The sequence below is a fragment of the Thunnus maccoyii genome, chromosome 11 (genome assembly GCF_910596095.1).
Source record: "Thunnus maccoyii chromosome 11, fThuMac1.1, whole genome shotgun sequence".
In the NCBI taxonomy this organism is placed as follows: Eukaryota; Metazoa; Chordata; class Actinopteri; order Scombriformes; family Scombridae; genus Thunnus; species Thunnus maccoyii.
The window spans coordinates 5,047,000-5,060,967 of record NC_056543.1 but is presented as its reverse complement, the minus strand read 5'-3'; the positions used below and the strand labels follow the sequence as shown (position 1 = coordinate 5,060,967).

The 13,968-nt window shown below is 39.5% G+C and overlaps 1 protein-coding gene and 2 long non-coding RNA genes across 3 annotated transcripts; 2 read left to right on the top strand and 1 right to left on the bottom strand.

Moving 5' to 3' along the window:
• Positions 1-2,626: 2,626 nt before the first annotated feature.
• LOC121907179 (sterile alpha motif domain-containing protein 9-like) lies at positions 2,627-6,167 on the top strand. Its single transcript, XM_042426592.1, has 2 exons — positions 2,627-2,703; positions 3,002-6,167. Exons 1-2 carry the CDS (start codon positions 2,635-2,637, stop codon positions 5,930-5,932), a joined length of 3,000 nt encoding a protein of 999 aa, XP_042282526.1. The 5' UTR covers positions 2,627-2,634; the 3' UTR covers positions 5,933-6,167.
• Positions 6,168-6,265: 98 nt separating this feature from the next.
• On the top strand, positions 6,266-9,742 carry LOC121907180. The gene is made up of 6 exons (XR_006098808.1): positions 6,266-7,537; positions 8,141-8,260; positions 8,392-8,519; positions 8,680-8,825; positions 8,963-9,204; positions 9,492-9,742. It is a non-coding gene; the product is annotated as an uncharacterized LOC121907180 (long non-coding RNA).
• Positions 9,743-10,506: 764 nt separating this feature from the next.
• Positions 10,507-11,396, bottom strand: LOC121906816. The gene is made up of 2 exons (XR_006098739.1): positions 11,357-11,396; positions 10,507-10,839 (listed from the first exon to the last, which is right to left on the bottom strand). It is a non-coding gene; the product is annotated as an uncharacterized LOC121906816 (long non-coding RNA).
• Positions 11,397-13,968: the final 2,572 nt, after the last annotated feature.

Below are 13,968 nucleotides of genomic sequence, written 5' to 3'. Positions count from 1 at the left end.
CCTGCAATGAATCCTGGTGGTGTTGTGCTTGTGACTTTATGCAAATATGTAAAGCACAAATGAAAATGATGAAAAAAGCCGCTTATTTATCATAACTATGTTTGTATGGATTTCATTTAGAATGTCATCAGGGCTGCTGTGTGTATTTAAAGAGAGAGGAGAGTCCCTTTATCTTTGATTCACAGGTTGTAAATCTAATTAGGCAGAGAATTATTTTTTTAATCACATTTATTATGTTTCTTGTCTGGGAATATTGTTATAGCTGTAGCTTGGGAAGAAATGTTATGTTGAGCAGCTTATTGGACTCACAAATGTCTCTTCCCTGCCTCTGATATGCAAATCTTGGGGAGGCTACGGTGTGTTGAAGGAAGGAGAGTGAGTGAGGTGTGGCCCTACCAAACTTCAGCTAAATGACTGCAGTTTAACAACTTATTTGATTCACATAAATGAACAAACCCAGCCCCTGCAATCTGGGGTATTCTGCCACACATCAGCAGGTGGTTTTGTACAAATGTGGTGGATATTTAAGATGAATTCCCAGAGAGCAAGTTGTCTTTCAGAGATTTATTGAAATATCCAGAATACACATTTACAAATGCAGATCCCCCAGTTTGCTAGGCTGGAAGAGATACTGTATGAAGTTCAGTTTTGGTATTTGTACATACAAGCATCTCGTCACAGAACAACCCATATTCGTCATCCTAACAGGTGTCTTTTAATTACTGCACAATATTCCTTCTGTCCATTCATAACCTTATCTATGTTTCTTCCTTTGGCAGTTTTCCTCTCTGCCTCTATTTACTGAGGAGTAGAAGTTGAAGGCCAAATCTCACAGCTCACTTTAATTAGCTGATCCAGCAGTGAAACATTCACGAGGCAAAAATACAACTATCTATTGTTCACTTAGCTGTAAGACAGAACAATAACACAAAACAATATAACATAATCTAAAGATAATAAAAAATATGGAAATAAGCCTCCGTTTCAGAAGGTCAACACGCTGGTGGAACAGGTTTTTTGCATGTGCATCCTGGAGGAGGAGAGATGTGATTGACCTGTGGTTACATATAAGGTAGGTTGGTCTGTCAGACGAGTTTAAGGCAAAGGAGAGAGCGGACTGCCTTTAGCATCTAAACCCCTTTTTGTGCGGAAAAGGTAAGTGTATGCTACATGTCTGTAGTTTTTATGTGAGCAGTGTGAAACGAGAGAATCTTATTTTTGCGACTTTGGCATTGAATTGTTTCATAGTAATATTCAGTACAACCCTTAATCGTTTAAATTCAGGGAGAAACTTCATCAGTATACTATAGTGCGCTGTGAGTGGTGAGCTGCCTATGGGCTGGGGCAGGTCAGTTTCCTGACCAGCCTGAGTTCTTGGCTGCTTGTGTCACTGTCCAGTGTCACCGTCCTTATCCTTGACTGAACTACAGTGCTGCCATAGACTGTATAAAAACAGTGCTGTGCTGCTCCAGAGTATCCTGCCCGCCGAGCGCAGCATTTTTCGTGCCAAGTGCCAGTTAACTTGGCGCCCAGCCCTCCTAAAGCTTGCGCGAGACTTTGGGCTCTTCTCATTTCATTATTTCATAACTCTTCATCTCGTCTCTCCTCCGTTCTCCTGCCCCCATCTGGAGGAGAGAGGAGCGAGGAGAGAGGAGGCTGGCCAGAGGAGCTATGAGCAAGGATGCATATATTTGTTAAATGCCTGTTGCCTCTTCTCGTGTCTCCTCCTTGCCTCCTCCGCTCGCATCTCAGGTGGGAGGGACTAAGACTCAAGGAAAAGACGCAAGTGAGGGAAACGTGGATGCAATTTAAGAGACACAGGCTGCAGTTTAAAAATACATTTTTAAAAAATAGGCCTAATCCCCGATGCTTAGGCCCAGCGGGGGGGTCCTTAGGGCCACCGGGCTTGCAATACACTGGCAATAACCCAGCATATAATCTAATTTCTGCCACAACACGATTTAAGGTGTTTTCAGTGTTCGTCAGGTAGCAGACTTCTGCTCAATTTTGGCCGATCAGACTGATACCGATTTTCACAAAAAAAAAGCACTAACAGCCAGCATGCCACCGAGGCTCAGGGACTAGCACACCTAGTCAAAAGCATTGAGCCATTATTAGTATTATTTGGGACTCACATGTCATAATGTTTGCCACAGCAATGGTCTATGGCAATTTGCTGATTTAGCAGTTTGTTTCTATAGTGGCCACTATAATGGCAATATGGAATTTCCAAGATTACAGATTTTTTTTTTAATCAATGTAAGTAAGTAGTTCATTCTTATGATGCCAGACAAGTTGATCATCTTCACCTTCCTTTTTACAAAATTAAACATGGCTGGTATTCCCTCAGATATAGCGGTGTACAGATATGGAAAGTGCAATTTATCAAGAGCTCGCTATCATTGTAATTTAAAAATAAAATTTCACTTGATGTATATTTTTTTGTCTTTCATGCATTTCTTTGTTTTTTATTTTTTATGTGTGGAAATAAAAATCTGAAAAAAGAAAAAAATAACTCAATTTGACCTTTCCACAAAGCACTTTGAAAGCGTGTGCAGAACGAGAACTTTTAATCACTAAAAATTCAGAAAATGCAAGGACTCAGAATACAATGACTGGTGACAAATTGCTCTTATGTCATTAGTGATCTACGGTTGTGAAGAAGGAACCAACGCTGTTATGGCAGATCAAGCGGAAAGGAAGGTAAATAACAGTTAAAATAATCTGCATTTTAAGATAAGCTACTTCTATATATTCTGCAATCCATTAAATTGGAAGCTACAATTAAACAGTTTTTTTTACATTAAATCAAAACACATTAGTTATCAAACTAGCATAGCTTTGTAAAAGTTGTTCACTTCCTACGTACTAAAACATTTCAAGTAGTTGCGCATTACTATACCTAATACTTCAACATTATATATGATCAAGAAATAATTAAGTACACAGTAATTTGAGTTAAACATGAGGAAAAATAACTTAATAAGACTTTTTATTTTAGAGTCAGAAAGAGGACCGGCCACGGGACATCAAGGATTGGAGTAAACATCAAGTGAGAAACCAACCTGGAGGACCCTGCAAGCCCTATCCATTTTATAGGTACCATGATCCGTATAAATACATGGAGAGCAGCATTCTTGATATTACAGAATCAGGTTCTTTAGACTTCATCGAACCCTGCCATGAGTATAAAGGTTTCACCAATACAACAGATGAAACTAAAATGAGCAAGTTCACTGATGAGGTTATTCGCTTTGCAGCTGCCTGCATGAATAGCCGCACCAATGGCACCATACATTTTGGTATAGGGGACAAGCCAGAGTTCACCCATGGTCAAGTGTTGGGAGTGGCTGTTGAGGACAAAGAGGCTTATGCAAATGAACTAAAATCTGCCATTGATGTCTGTTTTCAGTATAAACACAAACAGGCTGCTCAAATGTGCATCAAACCTCCTCGATTTGTTGGTGTTCTCAATAAGAATATAACATCATCTGACAAATATGTGATTGAAGTAGACATAGTTCCTGAGTTTGTGATCTGTGGAGAAAAATTCTATCACACCTTCAACATGGACACAAAAAAAGCCAAGAAAAAAGCAAAAGGTAAAGAAGCAGACAAAACTGAAACAAAACCCTCAAAACAATTCTTTTTTCGAGATGGCGGTAGCAGCAGGAATCTCCTCGCAACAACCACATTTGCCAAACCCATGGAAGAGTACAACCGGTTTGTTGACAGTGTGCCACAATTATCACAACTCCGAAAACAAGCTGAAGAGAAGCACCTCAGTGTGATAAAAAGCAGTAATCAAGGCTCTAGATTAAGTCAGATGATAACTGGTGGATCCCTCTCTTTAGACAAGTCACACTTTGAGTGTTATGTAATAGTAACTAACAAGTCACATTCAGTCCAGTTGGAATCACTGGGATTTCTTGTAAAACTCAACCTAACAGCTGTTTTGGACTTTGATCCAGAATCAGCTGAATGTGGATTGCAGAGGCACTTTGAACAGCAGAATACAGTAAGTGTCCATTTACCAGCACAGTATAAAATCACAGAGGGTGTTGAGGACATTGCAAACAAGTTGAAATTGACTCGAAACACCAGCTGGGTATTCTGCAATGGCGGTATCAAGGATGAGGCACCTTCAGATATAGATGAGTGGTTGATGGACAAGGGAGCCTCCATTGGAGATGTGATTTCATTCTTGTGCCGGAGAGATGTGCTTCCAAACAAGAGATTCCTTGTCATTTTCTTACTTTTGTCGAAAGTTAGTGAGAAGATGGACCCTCTTGTTGAGACTTTCAGTACATTCTGGCAGGAACTCAGAGGCACAGAGCAAATCCTTTGTATCTGTGACAATGAAAAAGCATTTATATCCTGGAAGGACCTAATTAAGGCTCGCTGTGGAATTGACATCTCTGATAGATGCATATATGAGCTCAACTTTGCTGAAGTCAATGGCACTGTCCTTAGTCTTTTGTCAGAAAACCGTAGATCCAGCCGATTCCTACCCTGTGGTGGGGGAAGCCAAGTGCTTCTGGAGAAGAAAGTGGAGCGTAGCCTGAGTACCTTAGAGATCCTATGCATGAACCAATGTGAAGGAGGAAATGAGGACAAAATTGCTATTGAGGAGAACTTCTACAAAGGAGGAAAAGTGTCCTGGTGGAATTTCTATTTCTCAGAGCAGCCTGGATCCACACCGTTCATTAAACGAGACAAGTTTGATTTCATAATGAATGCAGTGATACCAGATTTGTGCTCTCTGAGTGAAGCCTGTGTGTTGTTCAACCTCATGCATGTACCTGGATGTGGTGGGACAACTTTGGCCATGCATATGTTATGGGCTCTCCGGTCCAGATACCGTTGTGCGGTCCTTAGAGACAGCAACGCAGACTTTGCTGAAGTAGCCGAGCAAGTGGTAAAACTTTTAATGTGTTACCGTGAGGAGCAATTACCACGGGTCCCTGTTCTACTGATGATAGATGACTTTGATGATATGAAAAAAATGAATGACTTGCAGCAACTCATTGAAAAAGAATGTGTGAGGAAAGACATTCAGTCTAAGTCTGCACAGGTAATTCTCCTCAACTGCATGAGGTCAGAGTCCTCTGAACTGACTGAATCAACTGTAAACACTGTGTTCATTGGAAATAAGCTGTCTGAAATGGAGCAGAAACACTTTTTGAATGCTGAAACGTTTTATGGTTTCATGGTCAATAAAATTAACTTAAATCCGGAGTATATTCAGGGTGTGGTCCAGAACACCCTGAAGAGCTTTAACAAGAACGAGAAACATGCACAACTCCTGGCTGTTTTAATTTTATTGAATGTATATGGCAATGGTGCCTCTCTCTCCAGCTCCATTTGTCACAAATTTCTTGGTCTACAACCTACACCAGTTTGTGGAACTGACAGAGTTGAAGAAAGATTTGGGAAATTTTCCACTTTAATTGCCAGCAGAGAAGTTAAGGGTGAGGTAGTATACAAGGCTGTGGAAATTATCAATCCAAGTTTTGCGCAGTACTGTTTGCAGGAAATTACATCAACTCACAAGATGACAATAGTTGACATAGTGAGGCTACTCTTGATGACAGATGAGTTTTATGAGAACACAGAAGGCAAAGACAAACTCATGCAAGATGTTATTAACATTTTGGTGGAGAGACATTCAGTGGTGGATCAATCTCAGTTCCATTCTTCCATCCATCCATACTCTATAGCCCCTCATTGTTTTTCTTTTCCCAAGAGACTGAAGTCTGTCCTACCATTGGAACAACAGGCTAATGTGGGAAAAAAAGATCAGTTTTCTCTAATAATTCAACATATTCAAAGGGATACTCCAGAGTTGGCAGAGGGGGTGCTATTGAATGCATTAAAAGATTTGAGGATAATTACAGCATTGCCCAACTACAATCTACATACTATCAGCTAAAGGATTTAAAGCAGGCCAAAGCTAGGGAACAGAAAACAGAAAATTCGTTAATACAAAGGTTTTTACATCTACAGCTAATCTCAAAACTAAAGCTAGGTGTGAAGAAACATTTCAGTTAACTGAAATAGAGATAAAAAAATAAAAACTTCAGAAAAAAAAGTAACTAAAATGATAGTGTACTTACAAAACTAACTAAAATAAAAGATAAAGAAAATGCCTTTAGGTTTAGTTTTTGTCAAATTGGTCAAATTTGTCAACACAACAAGAATGATTAATTATATTATTATTATTATTTTATTTATTTTTGTTGTTATTATTATGTTCGAACCAGCCATAACGTAATAATGGGGGCACATTCGGTATGTAAACATAATCCTTTAGTTACTGGTTAGTTAATGAGGTCATCTATATGTAGCCACATGAGGTAGTTTGTTGAACTTGCCCAGTTGAGTAAGCCGGCGGGTGCTGGAGAGACCAGCACCACTTTATTATTTTTGTGTGATAGCCCTGGGGTGGCCCATGGCGTGCCCGTGTGCATCACTGAAGATAAATAGGTAAAGTAAGGTAGTTATCCTGCAGGTAGCTAGGGAACTGGGTTAGTTCCAGAGTAGAAAATCCTGTCTTAAGAGTAGCATGTGGTTACCTATGATGACTTGTGTGGCTTGCTTTTTGTGTGAATGAGCTGTAGTTAAGATATTTGTGGTTTAATGTTGAGCATTCAAAGTAAAGCTGTTTCACTTATTTAACCCATGTAACTTTGTGTGAGGCTAGTAATTTAGATGCCATTGTTGATCTTTTGCTTGTGTGAGTTTTGTTTATTGCATAGCTCTGCTTTTGCAGTCTGCACATTGTTTGGTACTTAAAGGGGTATATTGCACTGAAGGTGCTTTAGTTTGGGTGACAGTTTCTTGAATGCGTATTTGTGCTTGTTAGCTGTAGTTTTTGTGGTGTATAGTCACTATTTGTGCAGCTTTTGGTTATTTACTGTAATCCCTTTGCAAGCTTGGGGTCTCAGTGGAGACATTTGTGGTTTGATGGTATTTCTAGTTGATGAAACATGACATTGCATGGTTTAGCAGGCCAGTGTATGTCATCTTAAGGGTCAAATTGATCTCCTGCCACAATGTTTAACAGCAGAGAAAACCCCCTAAATGATCTCTTTCCAGCTTCAAATTTGATGACTTTTCCCAGAGTGACCTCAACCTCAGACCTCTGTTTTATCTAGTTCAGTTTCCCTTCATTCATGTTACTTCCCCGTGCCAGGTCATAACATAAGGACATATTCTATTATTATGATATTCCATAGTAATAGAATATGCCCATTACTATGGAATATCAGAAATCTTGAGTGAATGTCATGGGGAAATTTACTGATGCATTATTTTTTGAGCTATCTTTCTTATTTTGACCAAATTGCCCAAATTGTATGATTTCACTCATTGTGGACTGGTGCTTTTCACCATGTCACCTGCTGCCATGGACTATTGCCCGAGACCCACAGCAACATCTAGACTAACCCACGACAGCTCGGGGTCATCTCTGCAGTTCCAGCCTTGACCACAGAGAAGTTCCTGAAGCAACAAGTCAGCAGGAGACTTGGAAAAGGTAAACTGACATATTTAACTGGAGCAACACAACTAAACAAACCAGCAGGACACCTAAACCAGATTCCCTTTTACCAGACAGATCTGAATAGAAAGATTAATTCAATTAATCAATTAATTCAATTAAACAGAATAGCTGTTTAATTGAAAGGTATGCAGTGTTTGTAATAGCAAATCATAGCATGTCTGTGTGAATAATTTCCTTGCCTATATTTACAAACTGCCCCGCAATACAAGCTGTGACAAGTATCATGCAAGACTGTTGTGTGGTGTTTGCTATGCAGCTGTGTTATCTCTACTGTAGACATGATGTCAGCCCTTGCATTGAGGTATTGCATCTTAGCACATACAGTATAACAAGTTTAAGCCTATGCTATAAATTACACTCGGTGTGTACTTACTACAAAAATGAAGACATCCCAGTCTAGCGATACCAGACAATTGGAGATCTCCCTGACACGTCTTACCAGAAATGATGCTCTCCCTCCTTCTCCTCTGTAGTGAACTGCACGTCACAGCCTCAATATGTAGGGCTGCCCTAAAGACTTTGGATTGGTTCTGCAATCCTGAGTTTTTTTAAAACTCTCTAATTGTTTCCATCCAGTTTTAACAACGAAACCTAGGAGATTGTCCTGAGTCCCTTGTTGACCTGTGCGTCTGAAGACATTCTGTCTGAAACTGAAGAATTGGCAGAAAATGTTCTACTGCAACAACTGGGAATAGGGTTGGTTTGGTTCAAGTCTTACTATTGCAGATATCGGCCTTTATTGATTTTTAATATTTATTGATATTGACTGTCACATTACTTTTTGAACTGTCTTTCTTATTTTGCCCAAATTGTTTGTCTGATTTCAGTCATTGTGTTTTGCACCATGTCACCTGCCACCACTTCACCACTGCCTGAGAGCCACGGCAACATCTGAACTGAACAATACAGGACCCTGATCTGTGGCTGAGGGATGTGGAAAAGTTTTGCCTTTTGGGTAAGTAAATAGTTATGCATTTTTAGTAATGAAGTGAGTGTCCACAGTCGCATGGTTCACTTTGGACATATCAGGTGAAGAAATAATGTATTTTATACTTCATCTATTAGAGAAAATATGTCTAAAGTGTTTTGTAATTTGCCTTTTGTACTACATGTAGATCAACTGCAGAACTGGAGTCATTTCACAACCACATCTTGATGTACACTTCCAAGAGGTTCTCCTTCAGCCCACCTGTGTATGAAGCCTGGATTATAACCATCATGTCCACTGGCCAGCAATGGAAAAACAGGGATGGCATTTGCTGTATGTTAAACCTAATTACCTTACTAAACCACTGATTTACATGTCTTTACAATTACAATTACAACTAGTGCAAAAACTACTACAGATCAAAAGACATGTACAATTTGTTGTGTTGTTTTATCTTTTTTTTTCTTTAGGTAAGTCTGGAACCAAAAGTCCAGTAGATGGAGCTTTATATACTGTCACAGTTCCAAAGGACTACAGTTTCATGCCAGACCTGCAGAGCCCCATCTTGAGAAGACAGCTGATGACAAAGGGAATCCCGGAAAGAGAGTGATGCATACCTCAGACCCACGACAGCTCAGGTTCATCTGTGAAATTCCAGCCTTGACCACAGAGAAGCTCCTGGAGCATAAAGTCAGCAGGAGACTTGAGACAGGTAAACTGACATACTTAACTGGAGCAACACAACTAAACAAACCAGAATGGCACGTAAAAAATATTCACTTTTACCAGACAGATCTGAATAGCAGATTTTCTTCATGTAGAAAACATGAAACTAAGATTCTTTTTCTTGTTTGCTGAAACTGCAAACTATTTTTTAACAATGTTCCTGTAAAAAATAATAATTTGAAAATCCAGATACAGATACACCTGTCATGCATGTTTTTGTAATCAGGCTACTATTTCCTAATCTTTTTTGTTGTTGTTGCTGTTTTGACACAGTTACCACACGATAATCTCCAGAAGTTGACCAGAACGGCAGCCTTCCAATTGTTGGGCCTCATATGACATGTGCAAAGGATGAACCCCACGTGGCACACGTCCACCATCTTGTTCCTCCTCCTTCCTCTCTCACAACCCCCCTGTACACACACACACATCTCTGTTAGTGCTGTATGGTTTGCTGTTAACCGCTGCTGTTTGATTGCTTGCTTTAGTGTAGTTGTATGACAGTACTGCTAATTTAATAAACTGTTGTGCATTAAAAGAGAAGTTTCTTGTGATTGTTTGCACACATACTGTGATAACAGTTTGTTGACGGGCTCAGTGCTTGAATTCAAACCTTCATTGTTCACCTTATGAATGTTAATGTATCTCAGATAATGACATTCTTAAAGTTAACACCCCTTTTTTGAGACTGTTTCCACTGTTTGGTTATTGGTCTCTGATCTCAGGGCGGTGCCCCGTTGTTATTAATTTACATTAATAACTTTATTGATTTTTAATAACTAATCATTATCTTTGATAATGGTTAATTATTGCTAATAACCAAAAGTGCTCCTACTAAGTCCCAACACAATCAACCTGGCAAATGAAAAGAAAAGATAACCTTGATAGGAGATGGGCGCTACTTAAACAGTATGTTATTTTAAAGTTTGACATTTTATTTATCATGGTTGTAGTTGGTAATTCTTCCTAGTAAATACACATTTAAATGGAATTATCTCTATAGTAAGTAATACAAAATAAAGTTTTGCAGCATATTGTCATGCTTTTGGATTTATATATATTTAGCTTTGGAAATGTTATGACACATAGTTATAAGTTTTAGGCAGTGCAATGTGATAAAACCAATTCAATGCAAAACAGTTTTTGAGGCCTCAAGACTCCAGTTCTGGCTGACCCTGTGCTGTAATGATGTATTGCACTGCATTGCATTAAAGGTTTTTTTTGATGGTGCCAGAAAGTAGGTACAATATGTGTTCTTTAGCCAAAACAAGTATTATGAAACATTAGATAACAAAGACAGGTACAAACATTTATTATAATGTAGTGCAAAACAAAGTGAAAACAAATCAGTCAAAATTATACATATGGGAGAAGTAAAAATGTATACAAAGACAAATGTTCACAATGCTATTCCATAATGAAACTGTATGGTGTCTATTTGCATGTCCCTACACTTCTGGCAGATATACCACTGAGATTGTGTTGGGATGGTAAGTGGATTAGGTGCTTGTCTGTCTCCATCCCTGATGGCAAGGACATCGGAAGTGAGGCTGGGGTCCTGTGTCATTCAGGTCTGCAGAACTTGGTGACAGCTGTCCAGGTCCAGGTTTTCAATGATAATCTAAGTAAAATGAAAAGAAAATAAGGCGACTTTCTCCAGAAAGACAAATTAGTCTGCAGGATAGCACTTCTTGTAAATGGCAGCTGAATTACTTGAATAAACAATACAAATAGTAACTGCCAATAACTTTGTTGCCAGTGTGTATCATGTCCACCTACCTAAATCTAATGCAGTCTAATACAGCTGCAGTAAATCTTCACTTCATCAAGGTTATAATGTTCAGTTTTTGTTGAAACTGTTTTAAATTCAACTGTATGTCATTTTGGAGGCTGAGTTTGTGGTACTGCTGAACTACATACAGGTGACAAATTAAAGGAAAAACCAACATAAAGTGTCTTATTAAGGTGTTGGGTCACCACGTGCTGCCAGAACAGCTTCAATGCATCTTAGCATTGATTGTTTGGTGTTTTGATGATGGTGGTGGAGAGTGCTGTCTAACATGTCAGTCCAAAATCTCCCACAGGTGTTCCATTGAGATTAGATTTGGTGACTGCGAAGACTATAGCATATGACGCACATCATTTTCATACTCAAACCATTCAGTGACCCTTCATGCCCTGTGAATTGGGACATAGTCATCCTGGAAGAGACAAAGATTGGAAACAAGATTAGAAATCCCTGTCAGTATAGTACAATACATTTCCACAGTAGTACAATCAGGAGCCCACAAAATGATTACAGATTTGAAACATCACTGAAAACGTTTTAATAAAAGTGGATATCATCTCCATAAATGGAGGATTTGTTTACAGAACTGTTGTATTAGACTGCATTAGTTTTAGCTAGGTGACCTCAAACACTGGCAACAAAGTGTTTAACTTTATTAGGTGTATGGAGCACTTGCTACCGCTCTACTAAACATGCTGATCGTACTATGCCTTCTTTGTAGACATGGCGTTAGATGTACCTCTTCACTGAAGCCTTTCAGCATGCAAATGCTGCACATGACCTTTTGACTGAGGGGATCTGTACCACCTCCACAACTTGTCGGTTGGCCTCCTTGGGTCCTAGTTGCACCACAAACCGTATCCTCTTGCACATTTGAGTTAATTTGTGTCAGCCTCTTTGCCCTCAGAAGCCACTCCCAACACTTGACCTGGGGTGACGTTTGGCTTGTCCCTTATACCAAAATGTATGGTGCCATTGGCGGGTAAACTCATGCAGACACATGGTGGTAACCAGTACATGTTAAATTCTAAATTTGGTAACTGGCTGACATTGACCGTTTAAAAACTCTCAATGTCTGGTGTTCTACAGTTACCACCAGGCACCGATTTTCTGCTCACCGCCAACTTTCACCAGTTTTCACAAAAAAATTGCAAAAATGCACCAAAAATTGAGATCTATAATTATCTTTGCTCTGAAGCTCTTTAGTAACAGGAAGCTCCACTATGGTGTATGAGAGCCCGTAGACAACAAGAAGCGCTGCTTTATATGCCCCTTCGCAAAACCACGACAGGGGCTACACGTGGTGTGGCATGCATCTAGCCTAGCCTAGTCAGACAAAACCAGTTTCTAAGTTCACCAAAGGTCATGTCACCTGACATGAACCCGCACACAGCTGCACTCGCAGGTGCAAAGAGTTTACTTAAATTCAGGTCACCTGACATGAACCTACAGAGTTCACCAAAGTTCAAGTGACCTGACCTGAACCTGGGCACAGCTGCATTCACAGGTGCAGAGAGTTCATCTAAGTTCAGGTGACCTGACATGAACCTGTAGAGTTCACCAAAGTTCAAGTGACCTGACATGCACTCAGACAGCTTTTTTTTTTTTTCTACAACAACAATACTGTAACAAAGATGGTAAACACCTTGACTTCAAAACTAGCACAACCCATGTCTGATATGCAATGTGGTAACACCTAGTTACGCAACGTAACTGTGGTAACACCTAGTTACACAACGTAACAGTGGTAACACCTAGTTACGCAACATAACTGTGGTAACACCTAGTTACACAACGTAACAGTGGTAACACCTAGTTACGCAACGTAACTGTGGTAACACCTAGTTACGCAACATAACTGTGGTAACACCTAGTTACACAACGTAACAGTGGTAACACCTAGTTACGCAACGTAACTGTGGTAACACCTAGTTACGCAACTCCTGATGGTAATGACGGGTATTTTTAAAGAATTATAAAAAATAAAAAATCAAGAGTAAATTGTTACATGTCAAATGATATAGGTATTACATGATTAAATTCAAAAATTGAAGAAAATTTTTTAAAAAAAGGCAAAGGTCACAATAAAAAAAGAGCAGGTGTACTGGTTAGTGAATCCATGTCGGATGGTAATATCAGCAGTTCCAAAAACGACCCAATGTCTGAATTCATGTTCTCTCTATGAGTTGATATGTCTGCCAAGTGCTCCAGATTTAACTTTTTTTTTTTTTAAGTCAATGTTGTTTAGCCAGATATTGCTTATTCTTTGTAAGAACTTCTCACTTGGCGTGGCGTGTGTCTCTCAGGGTGCCACCGCTGCCATGTTCATTAAAGAGGGATATTCCCATTAATGGGAATATTGAACAATGTTTATTTTGAACTTTATTAATGCCAACAATTAATGCTACAGAAATAATATGTGTGTTAATGTGTTTTTGTGTATACAGACAGGTGACAAATTAAAGGAAAAACCAGTACAGGTCGAAATGCTTGACCCCTACAGTGAGGGGATCTGATGGCTCTGTTATTCTTTGGGGGGCATTTTGTTGGCATGGTTTGGGTCCACTTGTCCCCTTAGAGGGAGTGGTCTCTTCCAGGATGACAGTGCCCCCATCCATAGGGCACGAGGGGTCACTGAATGGTTTGATGGGTATGAAAATGATGTGAATCATATGCTATGACCTTCACAGTCACCAGATCTCAACCCAACTGAACATCTATGGGAGATTTTGGACTGACGTGTTAGACAGCACTCTCCACCACCATCATCAAAACACCAAGTGAGGAATATCTTTTGGAAGAAATGTGTTCATCCCTCCAGTAGAGTTCAGAGACTTCTAGAATCGATGTCAAGGCGCACTGAAGCTGTACGGTCAGCATGTGGTGGCCCAATACCTTACGTAGACACTTTATGTTGTTTTTTCCTTTAATTTGTCACCCATCTATATGTACAGCATGTTT